This window comes from Mus caroli, chromosome 4 (assembly GCF_900094665.2).
Source record: "Mus caroli chromosome 4, CAROLI_EIJ_v1.1, whole genome shotgun sequence".
In the NCBI taxonomy this organism is placed as follows: domain Eukaryota; kingdom Metazoa; phylum Chordata; class Mammalia; order Rodentia; family Muridae; genus Mus; species Mus caroli.
The window spans coordinates 57484135-57506689 of NC_034573.1; the positions used below are offsets into that span (position 1 = coordinate 57484135).

A 22555-nucleotide genomic window follows, 5' to 3' on the forward strand; every position below is an offset into this window, starting at 1 on the left:
TACCAGCCTCTGACATAGCAATCAGACCCCCTTACGTGTACACTCTGGGGCTGCAATAGAAGTCAGTATCTGGAACATTCTCTAATCTGCAGATGGCAGGTACTGATGGAAGGTGCCAAAATGAACGACTGGGCTTCCTGGGGGTAGCAGAGCTGCTCAGACCCCCCTCGTTGAGGGAGAACCTGGGCTCTCTGTGGCTTCCATCCTTGCAGCTCATAGGAGGGCCAGCTTGATCCAAGCCTTCCCTGAAGGCACTGGATTAGAGAGCCTCAGTCAGCTGCAGGGCTGCATCTTGCCAGCAGGTGGCAGCACAGCACCACTGCGATTGCTGGTTCAGCCACGGTGCAAGCTTAGTCCTGCTGCTCAGACAGAAGAAAACCAAGGTATGGTTTGTTCTAACAAGACCTGAAGGTTTGATGAAGCCATGGCTTCCCATATATTCATCTAATCATCTCGAGTATCTGTTTCTCAGAAGAAGAAACAGGCCAGAGAGACAAAGTGATGAGCCCAAAGTCATTCTAAGTGCTGTCCACTCAATTGTCCCTTCCTTGGGGCCACCACACCGTGGTGAGCTCCCCCCCAGGCCCAGATTGTAAAGATTTGCTTTGAGAACAGTAGAGAATGCTGAGGCTCCCATAGGGTTGCTAAAGGACATCAAACCTCTCCTGCCCAAGGACAGGAAATGTGGGCAGGTGTCCATACCACGTGAGCCAGGGTCTGGACCCACCAGGACTCAAGCAAGAAGGCAGAAGAAAATGTACCTCAGGCCTGGCCCCTCATGCCTGCTGGTGCCTTGGGCTTCTCTTCTGCTGGCATCAGCTGCTACAGAGCCAACTACCACCCCATTAATCCCAGAGGCTGTCTATTGGTAACACTGCAGCCCAACAGGCCCACTTTACAGTGGAGGAAACTGAGGCTAAGACTAGAAAGGGGCTTGGGGGTATGGCTAAGGTTCCATTTAGTCAGTCATGACACTTCCTGGAGTCACAAGACAGACTCCACAAATATCCCAGTGGGGTCTGACAGTGTGTCACTTAATCCTCACACATCAGGACCTAGCAGAGCCACTTCCTCATTGAACAGATAGAGAAACTGAGGCTTAAAGAAACAGTCCTCTGCTTCAGCCATAGTACTCATAAGGGAGGGGATTCTGGTACAGCCAATTCCTGAAATGTCACCAGGCTGCCATGCCCACTTTCCACCTTTTGGTAAGTGATGCTTAAGACCAAATCCATCTAGCTGGTGCCCCTGCATGCCAAAGTCACAGAGACAGGGTAGTATGGAGCAGCTGCCACCACCAAGAGGAGCCCAAGTTGCCAACGAAATGTAGGGGATCCTGGATGGTGCTCTGGAATAGAAAGGGCATCAGGCCTAAAACAAGCATGCTAGAGGAAAAGAGCAAGCTTCTGCTAATACTAAAGCATTCGAGTTGGTTTTCTCCTAGTGCCGGGTTTGCATATGAACACAGCCATGGGAATGGGCCGTGGGGAAGGGGCAGTGCATGGGAGACCTGTGTAGTGTGCACTCAATTCTCCTAAATCCAAAACAATCCCAATAATGAGAATTGATTGAAAAAAAGAAGGGAGAAGGAACAGAAACTATGCTTACTTTAAACACACGTGCACGCGCGCGCACACGCGTGCGCACACACACACACACACACACACACACACCTTATTAATAAGGCTTACTCATTAGGAGAGAAAGATGGCTTATGGTTCCTAGGTAGGTCCTCAAGAAGCTGTAACTCCAGAGACAGGGCCCTCTTGCTAGTCTAGTTCACCACCGGGTCCCCCAGCACCCAGAAGCCTGTCCCATGAGAGTTTGTTGAGTGACTACAAGAATGTCAGTCTTATATTCCATTTTCCATATGGTTACATTACAGGAAGACACTACCCCTGGCTCACAGCATCCTGACATGATGTAAGAATGCTGGTTTTTTTTTTTTTTTTTTTTTTTGCAGATACCCAGGTAGCATGGGGCAGCTGGAAGGGGGACTCACACAGTGGGTGGTAGATAAGGCATAATGGGAGCTGAGGAGATGTAGGCCAAAGCCGGTGGGGCTGGGGCTGGGGGCGCAGCAGCCAGGTACCAGAGTCCAGGGGCCATTCGTATTGGTGAGCCCGTCTGCCTGTTCTTCCGTTTGAGGATGGGGGTGGAAGGCCTTTTGGGGGTGTTCTTCTCTGCAAGGGAAGGAAGAACACAGAGACATGGCGTGAGGATGTGGGCGGACGCAGCCAAGCATGGTGGGTCAGCCAGCCACCCCTGTACTTGTGGCTGATGGGCAGTGGAGGACCACCCTAGGGAGGGCATCCCTCTGGGATGTTGAGCCTCTGTTCCATTTATTTTGCTCTAGCAGAGCTTACAGCATCCCCAAGGTCTGGCCAAGCCCTATGGCTGGAGAAAGATGCTGAGCGCTCATTCCTACCAGAGGGGCCTGAGCTGGAGCCATCTGCTTCTGCAGAGGACTTGACTTCCCCACACAGGGCACAGCGGAGGGTGTCAGCGGCAGATGAGCCCCGTTTGGAGTCTCTAGAGGCAGCACTGCCTGCAAGGGAAGAGAGAGAGGGAGTGGGGAAGGTCTGCAAACAATGACTGACACTCTATGATCAGACCTGGGTCCCCTGCAGAGACCACCCAGGCTGCCTGATGGAGGACACTGCACAGTAACCATGAAGGGGTAAGCAGGCACTGACCACACACTAGCCACTAATGACTTAATTTATCACTCCACAGTGCCTAGCAGCTCACTGGGCTAGCCACTCTCCCCATATCCCCTCTATAGCAGAGGAAACAGAGGCTCCACAAGGCAGTACTTTGCCAAGGGAAGGCCCAGGCCCTCCAGATGACAAGCCCACTTTGAGACAGCCTCAGTGTATTCATGGGAGTCCAGAAGAGGGAAATCTGGGTCAGTGAAAGGTCAAAGGAATATTTCAGATATCCACTGTGGTCCCTGCCTGAGCATCAGACTTGTCCACTTGCTTTCCAGGCCACTCTTGGCCAGCACATCCTCTGGGAACCGCCCACAGCCTTGGTCTGTGTTGGCCCTGACCACTCTGCTTTGATGCTGGCTCCTTGGAGACAATACTGGTGGGCACTGAGCAAGAGAGTGAATGAGTGAATTGGAAAGTCTGTCAGGACATGGATCCATGGTAGGGAGGTGCCAATGCTCTGGAGCATAAAGATCTAAGTTCAAATATTGGCTCTATCACTTGTAAACTGTGTGCCTTTGAGCAAGTTACTCTCCTCTCATAAAAAAGTCTATGTTCAGCTCTAATAAAACTTCTCAATGGGGAGAGACTCCACTGAACAAAATGCTGTCTCTTACCTGTGTCCTGGGTCCTAATGGGCTGGCAGCGGGGACAGGACGGTGTGCCACTGTCCTTCAGGATGGCCTTTGGGGATAGAATGTGGTACTCCTGGCCTGGAGAAGAATCCAGAAAGATCAGTGTCCAGACCTGTGTGACCTGGGGACTGGTTTCATTGTCTCTCTTCTCTTTCAGTGGTTTTACTAGTTGTTCTCTGCCTATCTCCTGTGCACATGTGAAAGCAGACCCCACAGATATACCCACTGCACACATGTGTGCACACAGAGTGCAAACAGATGCCTGTCTGCTACTGCCCTCTCCTGGCTCCTTGTTGCATTTCTGCTTCTAGAAGCAGCTGCCAGTTCTTGTGTGTGGAAGTGACGGGGCATGCAGCAGAGGCAGGATGTGGAAGCTGGTGAGGCAGAAGTGTCATGACTAGTGTCATGAGTCAGGAGTCACTGTCCCTTCCTTGCCCCAGGCTCAGTTGAGTGATCAGGAGCGTCTCTCCTTGAGCGCTAAACAGCTGGAAATGGGGACATCAAAAGGCCAATTTCTGGAACCGTGTCAAGGACAGAACGGATCTATATTGGACAGCCAATGGAAAGCTCTCAATGCTACAAGGTATCTGGCTGATCCCAGCATGGTCTTGAGCTCCTGAAATTCCACTGGACAGAGGTGAAAACAAACAAGCAAATAAAAAACCCAACAACAACAAAAAACAAAAACAAAAAACCCAAGGGCTGAGGCTGGAGATGACTCAGTGGATAAAGTCCTTACAACACCCATATATTTAGACCAGCTTGTATCCTTAGCACTCCCATAAAAGGTGGGTGGGTACAGTGACCACCTAGAATCCAACCACTCAGGAGGCAGGGGGTCTGCGGGAGAGATGGACACCCAGGGCAAGACAGTCACCTGAACTACACGAATTGGTTAGATTCAGGTTCAGTCAGAGATCTTGCCTGTAGTGGCTGATTGGTTTTGTGTCAATTTGACTTGAGCTAAAGTCATCAGAGAGGAAGGAGACTCAACTGAGGAAATTCCTCTATAAGATCATGCTACAAGTGAGACATCTTCACCATTAGTGAGTGATGGGGGAGGGCCCAGGCCACGGTGGGTGCTGCCATCCCTGGGCTGGTGGTCCTGGGTCTATAAGAAGCAGGCTGAGCAAGCCACAAGGAGCAAGCCAGTAAGCAGCACCCTCCATGGCCTCTGCATCAGCTCCTGCCTCCTGGATCTTGCCCTGTGTGAGCTCCTGCCCTGACTTCCTTCCTTTCATCCTTTTTTGGGGGATGAACAGCCTTTCTTCCCTAACTTGCTCCTTGGTCATGGTGTTTCATCACAGCAATAGAGACCAAGACGAAGACACTACCTCAGTAAATAAAGTGGGGAGTGATCAAAAAAGACAGCAGACGTATGAGGACACACAAGCACATGCACCACATGCCCACACACACAAACATATTTATACATGTACACACACACACACACACACACACACACACACACACACACACACACACGGTAAGTATCAGCCAAGGGCTGAGGATGGGGCTCTATGCTTGAGCGTGTGCACAAGCTCACCTGTGTATTGACCCCGGAAGGAGACTCTTTCCCTCCGCTTTGAGCTGCTTTGTGGTCTTGTCTCCCACTGTGCAGCCTGGGGGTGCTCCTCAAAGGTCCTGCTCTTCTCAGATGAGAGCTGAGGGGCAGGCGACTCCGATTCAGAACCTGTGGTGGGAGTGGAGCCTCAGAGGGGGCAGGTGAGGGGCTCATGTGGAGGGCAGGGCTCAGGGCGATGCCTGGGCTGTTGATCTTGAGTCTTTTCAGGGGACCAAGGGCACCTCCTGAATCTCAGCCCGGAGCCTGTGGCTATCACATGCCTGGGCAGCAACCCCAAGAGGTAGACGCTGCTATTTCTATGTAGTCTGCTGTCACTTTATCTCCTCAGAGCAGGTGACAGCCTGGCCAGGGACAAACTCCATGGCTCTGCTCTGCCAGTGAGGAACTTGCACTCTCCACTGCGGTGTCCCATTTGCAATGGAGGCTGGTGACCATCTACACAAAGCCCCCAGTCCCAACCCTCATGGAAACGGCAGAGTCTACATGGCTAGGACTAGAGATGTGCTTTGTTCCAGAGCACAACAATAGCGTCAAACATACATACAGAAGATCTCTCCAGGGCTTTTCTAGGTTCTCAGACCACAGAGCAAACACACTGAGGAGGATCCCTAGAAAACAGCCCTGGTCTCTGCTCTCTGGTCACTTACTTAGGTACAGTCTGGGTATATCCCGAGGCACCGAAGAGGACCTGGCTCGACGTCTTCCCATTGGCTCAGCTGGCTCTACACCATTAGGCTCCCCAGACAGCCTCTCTGTGGATTTACTAGCAACATGGAAGAGAGATAGGACGTCACCGGATGAGGTTTTGGAGGCAGCCTCCACATATGGCCCTGGCATATGTGCACCCTGCCATAAACTAAATACACGTGAGAAGAAAAGCCTGAGAATGGACCAGTGGCCATGCTGGGGGAAGGGGAGAGTGTAGTGTCTGAGTCCCTGTGCCCAGAGAGCCAGAGACTGGCTAACGCTATAGGGAACAGAGGTAGGGGTTGGGGTGGGGCTTCTACCTGCCATAGTGGGGGCCCCAGGAGGGTGAGGAACCCAGCTTTTCCTGGGTCTGGGTGGAGTGGTTGAAAGCAGAAGCTACACAGGCTGGGCCGTCTGGGTGTGGCCGGTGCAGGCTGTCCTCCAGTTGAAGGCGGAGCCGTGACACCTCCGCCTGCAGATCCTTGATGGCCTGGCTGGAGTGGCGAAGAGACAGAAACGAGATCATTTGAGCAACGAACAGAGCTATCGGGACGCCAGCGTTTCCTGGGTGGGGTGGCTTGTGTCTGCAGACACAAGATGGGGCTGTACAGTCCAGTAACAGCCTTGACATCTTTCTGAGTTCATACTCCACAAGCACATCTGGGTAACCTACCTATGAGGGTGACTCTCTTAGCATACGGGCTCAGCCTCTCAAGACAGTGACTACACAACACTGAATCGGGTTTGGAAGCCGAGGCAGGAGGATTACCATGAGTTCCAGGCCAGCCTGGGTTCCATAGCAAGACCCTAACACACAGGGCTGCCCTGCCTTCCCACCTCCTTTCAGAAGCTGTAACGGTCTGAGCAGGGCTCTCTGCTCCTATTCCTGCAGATATTCTTACAGTCTGTGGTTATTCCCAGCGGAAGACACTTGCGTCCTGTTTTTGCCTCCCAGGCCCTGACCCACAGGCAGGCAAGATTAGCATCCCACTCCATAACCCCGGACACATCAGATGCTGGGGAGCACTCCGCAATTCAGGCTTCAGGAGGGAGAGAGCCGAGGGTTCTAGGGTAGACAAACCCACACACTTCTGGGTGCTGTGGAGCAAGCAGGCTGGAAGATAAAGGTGTCAGCAAAGCTGCCTGCTGGACACAGGTCCACCTCCTATCCAAAGGAAGTAAATGGCCTATTCTGGCCTGCTACGCCCCTGCTTCACTAGCTCTTAGAGTCCTACGGGCTTTTCTAGCACTGCCTCGGACAAACCAACCAATGCCCAGAAACAGACCGCACGTAGGGAGCACCACTGGAGGCTGGCCTTGGCATGACCATCGTTCGGGCTGAGGTGGGCTCTGCAGCCATTCTGTGTGAGGTACCCAGGCTGGGGACTCCCCTCAGGATCCCTGGACTCTTGGTGCTCCCTGCAAACATGACCTGTGTGCTGACTGCTCAGGAAGGCTTAGGGACCTCCCTCTGGTCATGTCCAAGCAAGCAGTGTGTGCACTGAGCTTGGGTCTCCTTGGTGATCCCCAGGGAGATGCTTGCTGGGGTTTCCAAGGCAAAGCCCAGGGGCTGTGGTAGCTGTAGGAGAGCAAGAGCTCACAGCAACTGGTTAATCCCAGCTTGGCTTCCTAGCCTGGGACCTGGAACACAGCCTGGGGTGTCATCTGTCCTCTGGCTGGATCTGTCAGGCTCTTGAGCTTCCTGACTTTTAACACTTTAGTTGCCTGAGGTTTACTGGAGACTGCAGCTCATCTTTCTCTGCGGATTCGATCCTGGCCCCACTAAAGAACCAGCAATCAGCTGAACAGCCATCCGAGTCCTTCAGGTCTGCCTTCCTCAGCACACCCCCAGGCTTAATGACCACCAAGCCCCACGGTACACCAGCACAGCAACATGCCACCACAACGGCTCTTCTTTTAAAAATGCCCCTCCTTTCCTGAGTCCAGGGAAACCTTTCCCCTGTTGAGGCATCCTTTGTGGCCTCTACCCCTTGGCCTCTGTACTGACCCCTGTGGCAGGGAACTTATAAAGCTCAGTAGTGACATGACACTTTGCTACTTAAAATCCCTCACTGTCCTCAGGATGGGCCTTCCCATAGCCATACATTATTCTCTAAGGTAGTCTCTATCTCCTCCATACTCTCTCCCCTCTATACATGCACACGCATACGCACCCACGCACGTGCATGAGCACACACAATTACACTGAAGTCCACAGACCTCAGGAGTAGACAAATTCAGTTCAGACCATGAGACAGAACAACAGCTGCTGGTCAGAACTGCGCACATAGCAACAGGCATGACTGCACTGGCCAGAGTAGCTTCATTCCCAGCACGTTCCAAGTTAACAGAGGAGCTTCTATCCAATCAAGGAAGGATCTCAGCAGAAAGCTGCTGAGAGGTGACAGGCTCTCACCATCTAGTCCAGGCCTGCACAGCACCCATAATCCTCCCGACTCTGCCTCTCTGTGTTGGAATTACAGGGACATGGCCCCCAAACCTAACTTGCTATTGATCGGGAATGCAGATGCTACATGGCAGGGCTAGTAGTGTGGGGAGGTCTCTGAGCCAGGAAGATGCACCTGCATCAGTAGCTAAAGAAGAGTTCTTGACATCAGTAACATCAAAGTCCTGTAAAGCAGCACTCAGCTAGGAAGCAAGACCCAGGCACATCCGGCCCCGGCACTGGCACCCTGAAATGTAAGCTAGGGGCACTGCCATAGCCGTCAGTCTCCTCCGCTCTCCATCATACAGCAAGGTGGGATCGCCCAGGCTGTGTCCACTCACTCGCGCTCTGTCCTGTTGAGGAGGAGGTTGGCAGTGCTCTCTGCTGATCCATGAGGCGTGGAGGCAGCTGTAGGAGCTGGGGCAGAGTCGGGGCTGGTTCTTCCACTGGGAAGGAGCTGTTTGGAAATCTGCTTCTGTCTCTTGAACTCAGACCTGGGAACCGCTAGGGAGGCAGAGGAAGGCCAACAGGAACAGCAGAAATGAGCCCGGGAGCTTCAACTAAAGGGAGGGGCGAAGAAGAGGCTGGAAGGGGTGCGTGCGCATGTGCACGTGGGCACGCATGCGCGCGAGAGCTACTGGTGTCCTTGCAGGCCCGGGTGTCAGAGCACCCTGGGGTTGGAGGTATAGGCACTTCTGAGAGCCTGAGGGAGATGCTACGAACAGAACTCAGACCTTCTGCAAAAATCAGTAAGTGCTCTTGACAACTTACTATCTTCCCAGTCCCTATTGGTTGCTGTTTCTTGTTTGAGGAAGGCTCTCTCACTGTCCTGGGGCTGCCAATTTGGCTAGACTAGCTGAGCAGAGCGATCCTGTAATTCACCTATCGCTGCCCGCCACCCCCAGCTCTGGAATTACAAGTGGCACTCGCTTGCCTTTTCATTTGGGTTCTTGGGAATCAAACTCAGGTCCTCATGCCTGCAAAGTAAGCATTTCGCCGACTGATGCGTCTCTCCCGTTTCCCTGTCTGTAAACCCCACCTTTAATTTTCCTGTGGTGAACTCCCATAGTATCTCACATCCTGACCTACAACGCAAGGCTGTCTGTCTGATGCTTCCACTTGGTCCCTCCCAGGCTCCCCACTCACCTATTTTAGCCACTGATGTCTCCTCTAGGTGGCAGCTCTGTGCCCCTCTCCCGGGAGAGCTCAGGCTGGAGAGATGCCGCTGGGTTCGGCTTCTGGGTATGCCAGCCTCAGTGGCTCTTCTGGGAACCATGGGACCCCTGGCCTTGGGATGGGAGGTTCTATCACCAGGCACAGAGCCAGTGAGGTGTTGAGCTGATGGCCCTGAAGTGCTGGAGGTCAGGGAAGGAGAGACACTGTGGTGAGAAAGGGCTCAAGCTATAGTACCCGGGCTCCTCTGTGTGCTAAGGCTTGAACTCTCAGCTTTAGGGCTGCACGCCTCCAGCATCTCAGTACATCTGAGGACTGAGGACAGCCTCATCGAGGGCTTCCTTGTTCTAACATGTGCGTCACAGTGCACCTGTCGGCCATATAGGGAAGGACTGAAGCTCTCTCCATTCCTGACAGTTCCAGACCTTTCTTCACGGGCACACCCGAGTTGCCAAGTGGGCTTCCAGGTGACCAGTGCCCCACCCTGGGGATTGCCAGTTGCCATGGTGACCTCACCACATTCCCTTTCTTATAGAGCTCCCCCAACCCTCACCTATCTCTTGAGTTCTTTCTGGTCTCTTTCCACCTGCCACCCTGATGCTCTACTGACCTGTCATCTCACACCACCCTCCCTGACGGCTCCATCTACATACTCCCTTTACATAGTAAAAAAAAACATCCCCTAACAGTTGTGAATGGGCTGAGCGATATCAAGAAGTCAGTTTTGTTCTCTGAGGCTCTCTGTCAGCATGATAAGAATGGGACCCATCACTGGCGTAGATGTGAGGGTGTGCAGATACTAAGACCATTGGCCCCTGTTCCAGGCTACCACAGACATTTACATTCTAAGATGTCCCAGGTGGGATACAATACCTGACATGGGAGAGCCGGTGCTCTGGGGTCTGGGTGAAGGGTGACACTATACTGGTTTCTGAGCCCACGAAGCCACTGTCTGTCTCTGGCGACACCATCCAGGGCTCCTAGAACAGACCACATCCTTTATGTCTGAGGAAAGTATTCCTGTGCACTGGGAAGCCCCTCCCAGATCCTGGCCTCATATTCTTGGGGCTCCAAAACCCCAGTGCTGTCTGACCTTATAGCGGCACTTGTGTATGCATAAAAATACACAGCCTCAGTGGTATTTTGTCTGTGCCCTTTCACCCCTGCAACAGCTCCTCAAATTACCACTTGCAGATGCAAATGGCACAGTTAGAAACCAGGTCCCAACTCTGACACACTGACATATGGGCACAAGCCACAGCTCAGGAAAGACGCTGTCAGCAGAGAACAAGTGGCCTTGGGCTTGAATACTGACTGATGGACAGGCTTTACGGCTGCAGAAACAGGAACAGTGCAAGAAGCGGGGACACATGAAAAGAGCCAATGAGAGCAAAGGCCAGGAACAGAGCTCAGATACCAGGGGATCTTCTGACCAGCCCACAAGCACACTCACCTCAGTGTGGGGCCCACCAGCCCGAAGCAGGGCTTTTCGAGGAAGGAGCTCTGAGGGCCTGCTCTCTTCCAGGCTGGTCAGACTGCTCTGATGTGACACCATGGCTTTGGTGCCCCGTTGAGCCACTTCAGCTGTATCCAGGACTGGTGTGTACGTATCTCTGGCCATGGATGGCCGGAAGTTTGGTGACTTCATAGACCCCATCTGTTCCTCAACCTCCCTAGCAGGGAAGGAGATGAACAGCGTTTCTGAGCCCCCGTGTGAGCCAGGTGACCCAGACCTGGGGATCAGCACCAGTCCAGGGGCATGCGATGGCATCAGACACACTTCCCTGGGGATGCGTCCTGGCTCTGTCACCTAGCTGTGTGACCTTGGGCAGTGCTTTCCATCTCTGAACCTCATACATCTCTTAACTGTAATGTGGGAAGCCAAATTAACCTCCCAGCACACCATAGCAGAAATACCCTGAAATTTCCTATTTTAGCTATTTGCACAGACCTCCACAGACTCAAAAGACAATGTTATTATAAACAGAAGGCCAAAATTTTGTGTTACAAAAAGGAACTAACTTTGAAAATAATATAAGAAACATTACAGGCTGGATACTTTTTTCTTCCTGAAATGAGACTTGAACTTAGGGCACACTGGGTTAATGCTCTAACTCTCCTACTGAGCCACACCCCTAAGTCTTTTGATTGTACTGCCAATGGTTACCCCTTTGTGGGACACTGGAGTTTGTGACAGAGGCCAGTGACTTACTGGGTAGCATCCCTATGGCTTTCCTCAGCCTGTGCTGGGTGCTCTTCTGGTGATACCCTCACGGCTTCTGTTTTCCCTGGAGCTGTGGCTGGACTATCAACTTCCAAGGTGCCAGGATGGTCCTGCTCCTCTTCCTCCTCCTCCAGGTCCTCCTCATCTTCATCCCTCAAGGCTTCAGGGAGGGATTTCACGCTGAGGTATCTGCAGAAAGATGCCCAAGAGGGTCTCACCTACACCCATGGGGACAAGCGAGACCCAGGGTGGCCAGCCCAGCAGTGGCCAGTGTCTTCATCCTATGCCTACTCACTCACCTCTCCAGAAGGCCATGGAAGTCCTGCTCCACCTGAATCTTCCTGTCCCTGAGTGGGACCGGGAGACCTCTTGGGCTTTCCTCAGTTTTGATGCTCAGGCTTAACTCCTTGTTCATGGGGAGCGTGCAAGAGCTTCCAGGGGAGGTGGTGGTGGTGGTGGCAGGCTGGCCAAGGAAGTGAGGAACAGAGGTTAACCATCGCTCTGAGCATCTGCCTCTGCCATCTCATGCCACAGCCCGAGGCGCAGGAAACAGTGAACGCGTTGGCCTATCTCCTGCCATTCACTCATGTGTGTGAGACCCTGTGAAGACTAAAGGGTCTTCATGGCTGGCTGCTGGGAACGGAGCTCCTGGTGCCTGCCAGGCACACTACAGACACCATTTCTCCTTAGTGTCCCAAACCACACAAAATTTCACACAGAAATTGAGGCTGGTGTGATGTGCTAAAGCCGTACCAAAGCCAAGGCAGTCTGCTTGCCAGAGTTACCTGTATTCACCTTTCCCTGTAGCCTGGCCACCCAGGCTTCCTGTCAGTACAGGAAATGCCATCCGCCAGGGTCGTTCTGCCTACTGGGCAGGGCTCAGGGTGAATCCCCAACCCTCAGGGCCAGCCTTCTCACCCACTCCCCTAATGCACTAGCCCTACCCTGCTCAGCAGCAGCAGGCAAGTCCTCATGGGCCAAGGGCAGGAGCTCAGGGACACAGAACTGCCACCACAGCCATCTGTGTCAGCACAGCTCACCCATGTAAGGGGGAGAATGGCTGTCCCTTAACAGACCATGGTGTGGAGAGAGGGCTCTGTCGAAAGCACATTCCACACAGAGGCTGTGTCCGGTGTCTTAGCTTTGTAAGCACCCATACCCCTCCCTTGTCCCTCACTTCAGGCTGGGGGCCTGGGAGCCAACTGGGCTGCCTTCGCTCTCACTCTCATCCAAGTCAGATCAAATGAAACCCTTGAGCCTTATCTAAGCTCATGTCCTCATCTCTCCCTCTACCCTGTCACTCCCTAGCCTCATACTGGTTGACCCACACGTGCCTGCTGCCACCCTCTACTGAAAACCCAAGGAGGATCTAATTGTGACATGAACCACAAGCTCCGGCATCACAAGGCCCATGCTGGAGTCTCCAGCAACACGGCAGACCATGAAACCACTCGCTTCCCACTGCATGAGTGTCTCCAGCACCGAACAGGCCCTACTCACTCTACCATCTCCTTTAAACACTTCAGGGAGAGTGGGTGTCCCCGTCCTAGTCAGTTCCAGTGACTGCCCTTCACTTCCATAGAGCCTGCATTTCCCTTTCCGCATGCTATCAAAATGAAAAATAACTCTACAACTAATGCATGTATTCAGAAAACTCTGTAAGGGCAGAGGTCACCCTCTCTACCTTCTGTCCCCACTGCATCCCCACTGTGTGCCACGGAACCTACAATATGGCACACACTTCCTAAATATATAATGAAGAAATTAACATGGAATGAATAAGAGAAGCAAAAGGGGACCGGACCAATGAGATGGAGCGAAGCAGTACCTCCTGGTAGGTTTGGGCATCTGGCAAGGAGACGGGTCCTGAAGGCATGGACAGATGAGCTGGCTGGGGCAGAAAGGACATGGTTGGGGTGCTGTCCTGCAGGTCTGGCCTACATGGCTCTGTCTGTCTTTGGGTCTGGTCCATATGGTCCTGCAGCTCTTCCAGGCGCTGTCCCAGGTGGTATATCTCTGCTTCTAGCTCCCTTGAAGGAAGAAATATCAGCGTGGTGATCAGTGTCAAATCCGAGACCCTAGGGGTAGCCTCTCAGGGTCCACATAAGCCATTAACAGATGGCCCCAAGAACTTCAATAGCAAGATGATTAGACTCCAATGGGACTCAGGAGGCCTCAACTCAGTGCCTTCTGCCATGACGATGCTGTGTGATTCTGAAGTAGACCCCAGTTTCCTCTGGCCTCAATTTCCTGATTATCTAATGAGGAGCTCTGCAGTTCTGATCCCCAAAATGTTATCTAAAGGACTGGATTCTCAGCTCTAGACTCCTTGATCACTAGGACAGGTGTTCCTGTGTCCCTGTGACACAATGATGGATGTGAAATGCCTCCTTCCTGGAGACAGAGGGAGCCAGGGACTCTCCTGTCCTCCTGGGCCTGTCTCTGCAGCACCTACCTGCAGAGGTTGAGGGTTCTGGGACTCCCCTGAGAGGCATCAAGCTGAGGGTCCAGGAGCTCTTCTCTGCAGGTCTGCAGGTACTCTGCCTCTAGGGCCATGTGGGCTGCCCTCAGTTGCTCCAAACTCTGAAAACAAGGGTCAGCGCTTTCAGTGCCTGGACATAGGGGATTCATGCTCACACAATGGACTGGTGGCTCCTGGATCGGGGGCTACGGGACTCACAGGAGGCTTGAGAAACAGAGGCTGTGGCTGAGCGCCTCTGGGGGCTTCTCCCCAGACAGAGCTCTCTGCCATCAAACACTTGAAGCCTAGGAACCAGCCCAGAAACCACTGGGTCCTCTTGGTAAGCACAGGACCCCTTGGCTCCTGGTCAGATGCAGCAGCAAATATCCTACCACTGTGTCCCCATAGGGATCGAATATTCCAGAGAGCCCAGATCTTCACTCCTGATGTGAAAACCGAGCCATTCAGAAAATAAAAGTCACTCTCTTCCCCACTCCTCACAGATAGTGAGGACAGATGGCATTATCACCTCACACTATGGATAGGGGTGACTGGCATGGTGTCTGGTAGATAAAGGATTCTAAATTCATTTCTGCTCTAGCAGAATTGCAATGAGAGAGATCATTTGCCACATAGCACACAAAAGAAATTATTTAAGTTGTTGAAACTCACACAGTAAGTGAGCAAGCTGTACAGGCAAGACTTGACTCTCAGGCCCACTGGACCCAGAGCTCCTGGTCCTAAAGACTCTGCTAGGCCCTCACAGGAAACATAAACATAGGTAACCAACATACGGCTGTACCTCTGTCCTACCAGGTTCTTCCTATAGGAGCCTAGGAATAGATTGAACCTAGAATGTAGGTTCACACCCATGCCATGCCCAGTCTTTCCCTGCACAAACTCTCAGGTTTGGGGGTCCTGCACGCGCCTTCCTGAGGCTCTCTCTGGCAGCAGGAAAGATTGGACATATCTGGCTATAACTACCTAAAACCTGAACCCAAGGGACACAACTATCTCCGGTGTAACGGTTTCATGGGGAAAAGGACCCTGTCTCCTTTTTGCCCCCGGTTCCAAGCTTTGGAAAATAATAGGGAAGTAGGTTAGACAGCAAAGGTCCTTTCCTAGAGCCTTGGGGTACAGCGGCAGGGGTCATGACTGAGAAGGCAGCAGGCCCAGCTCAGGGCTCTGCCGCCCACGGCTGTGTGGTTTCGGTGTCCTTTCTCTCTGGGCCTCTGCTTCATCATAGTTAAGCAGGGACGATGATCACAGCTCCCTGGTGGGCGTTTATGATGACGTTTATGATGAAGATATAAAACAGTGATAACACATCCAGACTGCCTGGCAAGCCACCGTGGCTCAGCGCAGGCTTGCTGCGTGACACAGGTAGCAGCTGTCTGGGGCACTAAGTAGGAGCTTGTCTCAACTTCTGAGGAAGACTGGGCTGGGACACAGCCACCTGCCTTTAGCAAAAGGGGCCTCAGAGACTCTACTCTGGGGACGGGTTATCTGGTCACTGCCAGTGCAGTGTCCACACTGGGTAGCGGTACCTTGATTTGGTCCTGAGGTGGGAGGTGTCCGGCCAGTACCAGTTCCTCGAAGGACTGCACCTGAACAAGAGGAGGGAAAGAAGCAAGCTTGATGAATCCAGACCCCGTGGTAACTCTCACACACTCAGCCACACTGCTCTCTGGGGACAAGGGCTGGGTCTGCCTTCAGAATGCAAGGTGTCTTCCCAGCAGGGAGGTGGGTCCTGGAAGTGCATTCCACCTCTGGCCTTGGCCAGGACAGCCTTGGGAAAAATCTAGAAGGTGCACTCATGTGTAGGAAGACCTGTGAGGGACATTTCCTGCAGTCTGACTGGCGGGAGGAACAGCACACGTGCTGTCTGAGGAACAGTATGAAGCCACCAAGGAGAAGGACTCACGGGATATTCCTATACACAAAAGCTCCAAGGCCTTATTTCCAGGGCCAGTCAAGATCAATGTGCTGCCTGGGGTACGGTAAAGGGAGTAACCACCAAAACACAGGGATGTTGAATCTCTCATATAAAACTGTGTTGTGTTTTCCCAGAACCTGCTCAATCCTCTGTGGGTAGAGAAAGACTTCAACTCTGGGTGTGTCTATAGTGTCAGTCTAGGGATGAGGGTGTGGCTCAGTGGTGAAGTGTGTACTTAGAAACCACAAGGATCTGAGTTCTAGCCTTGACACTGCAGACAATAATAATAATAAAGGACAAAATTTTAAAATAAAAATCAAAGCCAAGCATCGTGGTGCCTGCCTTTAATCCCGGCACTCAGGAGTCAGAGGCAGGAGGATCTCCATGCGTTCCAAGCCAGCTTGGTCTACAAAGTGAGTTCCAGGTCAGCCAGGGCTACATAATGAGACCCTGTCTGGAAAACAACAACAAAAATATCACAACGCATATTTATTGAGGGCGACTATGGTAAACTGAAATAGGAATGTAACTACATTATAGCATGTCACTTACATAGTATATGAAGTAGAAATGTGATATGAGCTACATATCTTATACAATTAAACATGTTAAACATGTTGTGGAAATTAAAATGTAAAAATAGGGAAGTCAATTTTAATAATATATATTTTTATTTTAAATTGCATTTTGTGTGTGTGTGTGTGTGTGCGTGCATGTGTATGTGTGTGTGCGTGTGTGTGTGTGTGTGTGTGTGTGTGTGTGTGTGTGTGTGCGTGTGCAGGTACATGCACAGAGTGTGGACGGATGCACTTGTGTGCATTACACACCGTGTTGTGCATATGGAGGTCCGAGGACAACTATTAGGAGTCAGGGCTCTCCTCCTACAGTGTGTGTCCTGGAGGTGAGACTCGGGTCACCAGGCTTGGTAGAAAGCCCTCTTTTCTGCTCAGCCATCTTGTGGGCCCTTCATAAAATTTTTTACTTGATCACAATTATCATTTCATATGTAATCAGTTAACAAAAATTACCAGTGAGTCCAGTGAGAGATTTTGGTTTTGTTTTGTTTTAAAGCATGTTCTCATTCAGAACTCCAAGCTGGCCTTGCATTCAGTGATCGGCGTTACAAATGCTGGCGTTACAGTCATGAGTCACCAGTCTGTGAGATCATTGCGAGTCTCATTTTGACATGTCCTAAGCTCCTGTGTGCTCTGAACTCCCAGCTCATCCTGCCTCAAACCTACCCAATGTCAAGAAGTGAACAGCCCAACAAGGGCCAGGGGCTCCCCGGTGGGACAGCCTCAGACATGCCCTGCATCTTCTCAGTATGCTTTGCCTGCCAAAGAGAAAATGCTATCCCAGGTACAGGACCAAGAATGGTGGCAGTGGAATGTCATACTGCTGGACCACAGAGGAGCCAGAAAACACCAGGGAAACTCCAAAAAAAAAAAAAAAAAATCAGAGGGGAAGGAGGAGCATGGCTGATTCTACTTATTTGACACATCCTGCAAACTGAAAAGACAAAGGTGGGTGAGTGGCTGCTGGGCCCAAAGGGTGGGATGGTCAAGCAAGGTAATGTAACAACCGAGTTTATGTGTTTATAATGGACAGCCAGAAGCTCAAAGCCCAAGGTGCAATTCTGGTTGAGAGCTCGGGGCCCAACAGAACATCTTGTTTACTGGCTTTGAGCTAGCTGAATTTACTTTTCTCTGTGTGGACTTCCCCTCTGCCTCGGCTCCCCCACTTCCGTTTTCAGAATGTGGTTAGGGCGTTGTGTCTTCTTAAGTCTCTTTAGACACCTTTGGAACAGAGCCAAGTGTGAAGGTAGACAAAGACCTGCAGCCGACTCTGAGCTGGAGTGCTGTCTACAAAACCTCAAGAGGTGACAGTTTTGACGTCGGTAACGAACAAACGAAGAAGGGGCAGTTTGTCATAAAGAGGAAAATGTCAGGTGGAGGGCAGAGAGAGTGAGGGTCTCACAGTGGACAACCACAGAACACCTCCAAGCCTTATTGGGGAAGCTGTGATGACAGACAGGTTGCCGTTCAATTCAGAAGGTTCGACCTTCTCCTGGGTGACAAGAAGGCCGGGTCCCGTGGTGTCTGAGGGCAAGGGGATGGACAGTTAACTTCCTGAAAGGCTGTCAGCCCACATGGAGGTAGAGCAGAGACATCTGGGGCTGGTATAAGCATCTCACATACACAGAGGCCCCGTGCTTTTGGGATGAGGTGTCTTGTGGGACAAAGCTGGGGTTCACTCACCTTGGCCAGGAGCCGGCTAGCCTGAGAGGTCAGTGCCTGGGTCTGTCCTGTGGAGGGCTGGTCTGTGGCAATGCCCTGGCTCTGAGGAAGCCGCCCTGGAGTGGCCATGCCGGGGGACGAGGAGGGACTCAGGTCTGTTCGTGGGAACGGCCACCCTGAAATACACAGCCGCTGAACCCTGGGGCTGAGGACAGTCCCCCAGTCTGCTGAGGTTGAAGCCCTGAGGCACCTCAGACCACCATATCAACCATAGCTTGGCCCCTCCTGCCTAACCTTCACAGTAGTAGGGAGAGGGCTGGCCACTATGCTGCTGTTCCCTTACCAGAGTAAATGAAGTATGGGTCTAGCCTAGATCAAAGCTGTAAGGGGATGGTGTCAGACCTTGGGGAGTGATGGACTCAGTTGTAAGTACAGACTCGAATTCGTGGAAAAGCAGGTTCAAATCCTCGCCCTTTCCTTTCCAAGCTATGTGACCCCAGTATACCTTTGCCTCTCTGAGCCCCAAGTCTTCCAACTATCCCGGGACTATAAAAGCTGGTGTTATAAATCTTGTGTTCCTCACCAGCTCCGTGTGAGGACTAACTGGGGCCATATGTGTCCATTTCAGGGTCTACAATGGGCTCAAGGAGAACACTGTTCACACCACAGAACCAACAGGCCAGGTGGCTGAGCCAAGGCTCTCCCTGGATGGTCCCCAGGGTGGACCTAAGGTTCTCCCTCCATGAGCAGGGGGATGCTTAAAAGCCCTGGCTCCTTCCCCAACTCACCCGTGGCCTCAGAGGCCTGTGGATCCTGGGCAGCAGGGTCAGGCCACCACTCTGCTACTCTGGGTTTCGGGATAGAGAAGGATAAGACCTTGCTTCCTTGTGGCATTGACCCTGAGCAGAAGCTCTGACTGGGCTGTGGTGGGTCTGAATACAGGTGCACCTGAGGAAGAGGGAGGCAGGGAGGGAAGGAGTCAGACAGGGTGAGCTCACTGCAAAGAGGCCACAATGCATCTGTTATCCAGGCTTCATCCTTCCTCCTTCCACCACACAGGAGCCCCATCCTTAGCCTGGGAATCATGAGCACCACTTTTCAGTGGGTCCTACACTGGGCGGAGGACTTAAAAGCCACCTCCTATTGTCTTTCCAGAGGTCCTGAAAACGAGGCAGGTAGGGATGACTTTCCCTGTTTTTCTTTTTGTAAATTAGTCTCTCATACGATCCATCCTGACAGCAGCCTTCCCTCCCTCACTCCTCCCAGTTCCTCCCCCTAGTTCCTCCCCCCAGTTCCCCTCCTGCACAGATCCACTGCTCCTTCGTGTCCCTTCAGAAAAGAGCAGGCCTCACAGAGATATCAATGGAACACAGCTTAACCAGTTACAATAATACAAGGAACAAACCCTCATATCAAGGCTGGCGAGGCAACCCAGTAAGAGAAAAGGGGTCCCAAGAGCAGGCAAAACAGTAAGAGACACCCCCCCACTCCCACTGTTAGGGGCCCCACAAAAAACCCAAGCTAAATAACCATAACATATATGCAGAGGACCTAGCAGAGACCCATGCGGGCTCCGAGATTGCCGCTTCAGTCTCTGTGAGCCCCTACGAGCCCTAGACTCCCAGAAGTTAAGTGCCACAAGAGATCACCAGCTAGATTTTACTCTGGTAACAATAATGGTTACTAGTGATGCTTATTATATGTGTGTAACACATATATAATAATCATTAACGTTTTAATGAAATATTTCCAATAATAACTACATTGATAATGATAAATAGTAAATGGCTGTTTGAATGAAGGAAGGAGATGTTATGTGCACAGACAGAGCCTTCTAGGAGTTGTGCTCTGACATTGAAGATGGTGTGGGAAGTGTGTAGGGAGGGGGGCAGCTGATGGGGGGGGGAAGTACACTGGAGCTCAGCAGGAGGGAATCCTGGTTCCAAGCAGGGGTGTGAACACAGTTGGGGAGCCAGGGTCTGCTTTTGTATCCAGGGGCTCCCTAGCTGCAGGCACATCTGCCATCATGTGCCACCAATGGCAGCTTTCACATTAATAGCAGCCAAGCTGGGGCAGCCCTGACAGAGGTTGTGGAAGCCACAGCTGAAAATACTCAGTCTGGCTAGCTTGGCTTAATGTGTGCTCCAAAGTCAGAGGCCAGGCGCCAACTCAGGCTCCGTCATGATACACCTCAGTTCCGGAGTGGATGGCACAGTTGACCTCACCATGCATGAAGTTAGTGTAAGTAAATGGTAGCTCTCACCTGGCACCGTGAACTGTGATCGTCTGCAAGAGACTGTCCCCAATAGCCTTGGGATTTGAATACTTGGTCCCAGCTGGTGGCATTTTGGTGGTGGGGGGTAGGACTAGGAGATGTGGCCTCGCTGAAGGAAGTGTGTCACTGGGGTGAGCGAGTGCTGAGGCTTCGAGTGCCACACACAAGTCTCAGTTTGCTCCCTCTGCTTTCTGCTTGTAGTTTATGCTGTGAGTGCTCAGCTTGCTGTTCAGATGCCATGACTGTCCACTGTGCTTCTCAACCATGATGGGGATGGACCCTTGAGCCATAAACCCATGTAACTCCCTCCTTCTGTACGTTGGCTGGCCATGGTATCTTTTTTTTTTTTTTTTTTTTTTTTTTTTTTTTTTTTTTTTTTTTTTTTTTTTTTTTTTTTTTTTTGTTAAAGATTTTATTTATTATATGTAAGTACACTGTAGCTGTCTTCAGACACTCCAGAAGAGGGCGCCAGATCTCGTTGCGGATGGTTGTGAGCCACCATGTGGTTGCTGGGATTTGAACTCTGGACCTTCGGAAGAGCAGTCGGGTGCTCTTACCCACTGAGCCATCTCACCAGCCCTGGCCATGGTATCTTATCATAGCAATAGGCGAGTAACTAATACAGTCACCAGCATCTCCACCATCACCATCCTCCCTGTCGTCAGCGCAACACCAATAGTACCATCACCACCATCACTCCCATCAGCACCATCACAGTCTTCACCATTACCTTAACCTTAACCATCATCCCTGTATCTTCAACATCCTCCCTATCCTTATGTGAATATGGCCACCGTGAAAGTGGACCAGTAAAAAAGATACACTCCTATGATGCCTTGCTACCCATTTAAGAGCTCAGGTGGGCTATCCTGACTGCTCTCTGCCACCCCATGACTGGGACTAAGCAGCTGGAGATAGGCCTGACTTAGGAGTTCCACAGCCTTCAGACAGGAAGCCCCTTTGCATAAGCTGTTCTTTGAAGCCTGGCTGTCTCAAGTGTAATTTGGTGACACTGCCTCCCCCTGCCTGAGCCTCCCTAGTTGAGAACAAAGCTGGATTTTCATAATCCTCTGGGCCATCTGCTCGGCTTCGCCTGTGGGGGCCTGCCCATCAACACCCTTTTCTTCCTGAGGTGACCCAAATCCCAGGGGTGGCCCCGCCCTCTTGTGTTCCCCGCCCACTGTGCCAAGGCCCCACCTGAGGAGCAGCAGGAACCTGGCAGCTTCCAGATTCAGAGGATGGAAACGAGGGAGACAGAGCCCCAGGACTGTGAGGCCCTGGCCATCCAGAGGAAGTAGGGAATAGGGAGGGCACTTAGCAACTGCTAAGCCGTAGGGCCTGTGACTGCCATGACTTGCCATTCTGGACAGAGTAGACCATGCAGTCAGTGACACTCAGAAGCCCTAGGGACTCTGTGCAGGGTGGACCAGCGAGTTTGGGAAACACGGGGTTAAACCCATGAGTATTCTGGGCACAGATGGGGTCTCAAGCCTTTAAAATGGTAATGAGCTCTATGAATGGGGCAAAGGGGGTGGGAAGGGAGCACAGCCGCCCCCCCCCCACACACACACACACACTGAACCCCATCAGGAGCTTCTGCTCCAGAGTGGCAGCAGAACACACTTCACAAAAGGTGGTGACATCATCCCCCAATTCCTTTAAGGGTGGCTTCTGTCTCGTCAATGGTTTCACATCCCCCTAAAGGGACAGGAGCTGGGAGGAAGTTGCAACAGGACAGCCAGTGGTGACATCACCACAGATTCTAGAGTCAGCACACAGAATAAAGCCCACCCATGACACCTAATTAGTCCTGGTCCCCTAGCCCCTGCTCCCCAGGCCCTGGTTCCTAGACGCTCCTAGAGCTAAGCTCAGCCTTCCCTGGGCAGGTTTTCTGGTTGCAGATTCGGTGAGCGTTGCTGGCTTGGCTTTGTCAGAGTAAGTGAGCCATGGGCCCTGCAGCCAGTGTTCAGGGTCAAACCCTAGCACTGGCACCTTTACCTTGTGTGACCCTGCTTAACCATCTCTGTGCCCAGTTGTAAATGACTTAGGATAGCAGTTAACAGAATCACCAGCAGCTATTCCTATCACCATGGCCTGCCTGTCTGTAGGCTTGTCCCACACACCATGCTGGACCAGATCTAGGGATCCCAGACCTGAGGAAACTATACCATCTGGGAAGAACAGA

General features: G+C 52.0%; 1 protein-coding gene across 2 annotated transcripts in view; it reads right to left on the reverse strand.

Moving 5' to 3' along the window:
* Akna (AT-hook transcription factor) overlaps window positions 1–22555 on the reverse strand; it is a 36842-nt gene that overhangs the window by 1354 nt on the left and 12933 nt on the right. For both annotated transcript variants that reach the window (XM_021159892.2, XM_029476585.1), the window contains exons 5-21: window positions 18884–19043; window positions 18117–18271; window positions 15470–15529; window positions 13917–14044; window positions 13290–13491; window positions 11761–11924; window positions 11450–11650; window positions 10691–10910; window positions 10111–10217; window positions 9211–9419; window positions 8406–8568; window positions 5939–6112; window positions 5579–5694; window positions 4893–5039; window positions 3329–3424; window positions 2429–2548; window positions 2003–2183 (exon numbers count right to left, since the gene is read on the reverse strand). In XM_021159892.2, coding sequence (XP_021015551.1) covers window positions 2003–2183; window positions 2429–2548; window positions 3329–3424; window positions 4893–5039; window positions 5579–5694; window positions 5939–6112; window positions 8406–8568; window positions 9211–9419; window positions 10111–10217; window positions 10691–10910; window positions 11450–11650; window positions 11761–11924; window positions 13290–13491; window positions 13917–14044; window positions 15470–15529; window positions 18117–18271; window positions 18884–19043 — 2603 coding nt within the window. The remainder of the gene's footprint in view (window positions 1–2002; window positions 2184–2428; window positions 2549–3328; window positions 3425–4892; window positions 5040–5578; window positions 5695–5938; window positions 6113–8405; window positions 8569–9210; window positions 9420–10110; window positions 10218–10690; window positions 10911–11449; window positions 11651–11760; window positions 11925–13289; window positions 13492–13916; window positions 14045–15469; window positions 15530–18116; window positions 18272–18883; window positions 19044–22555) is intronic.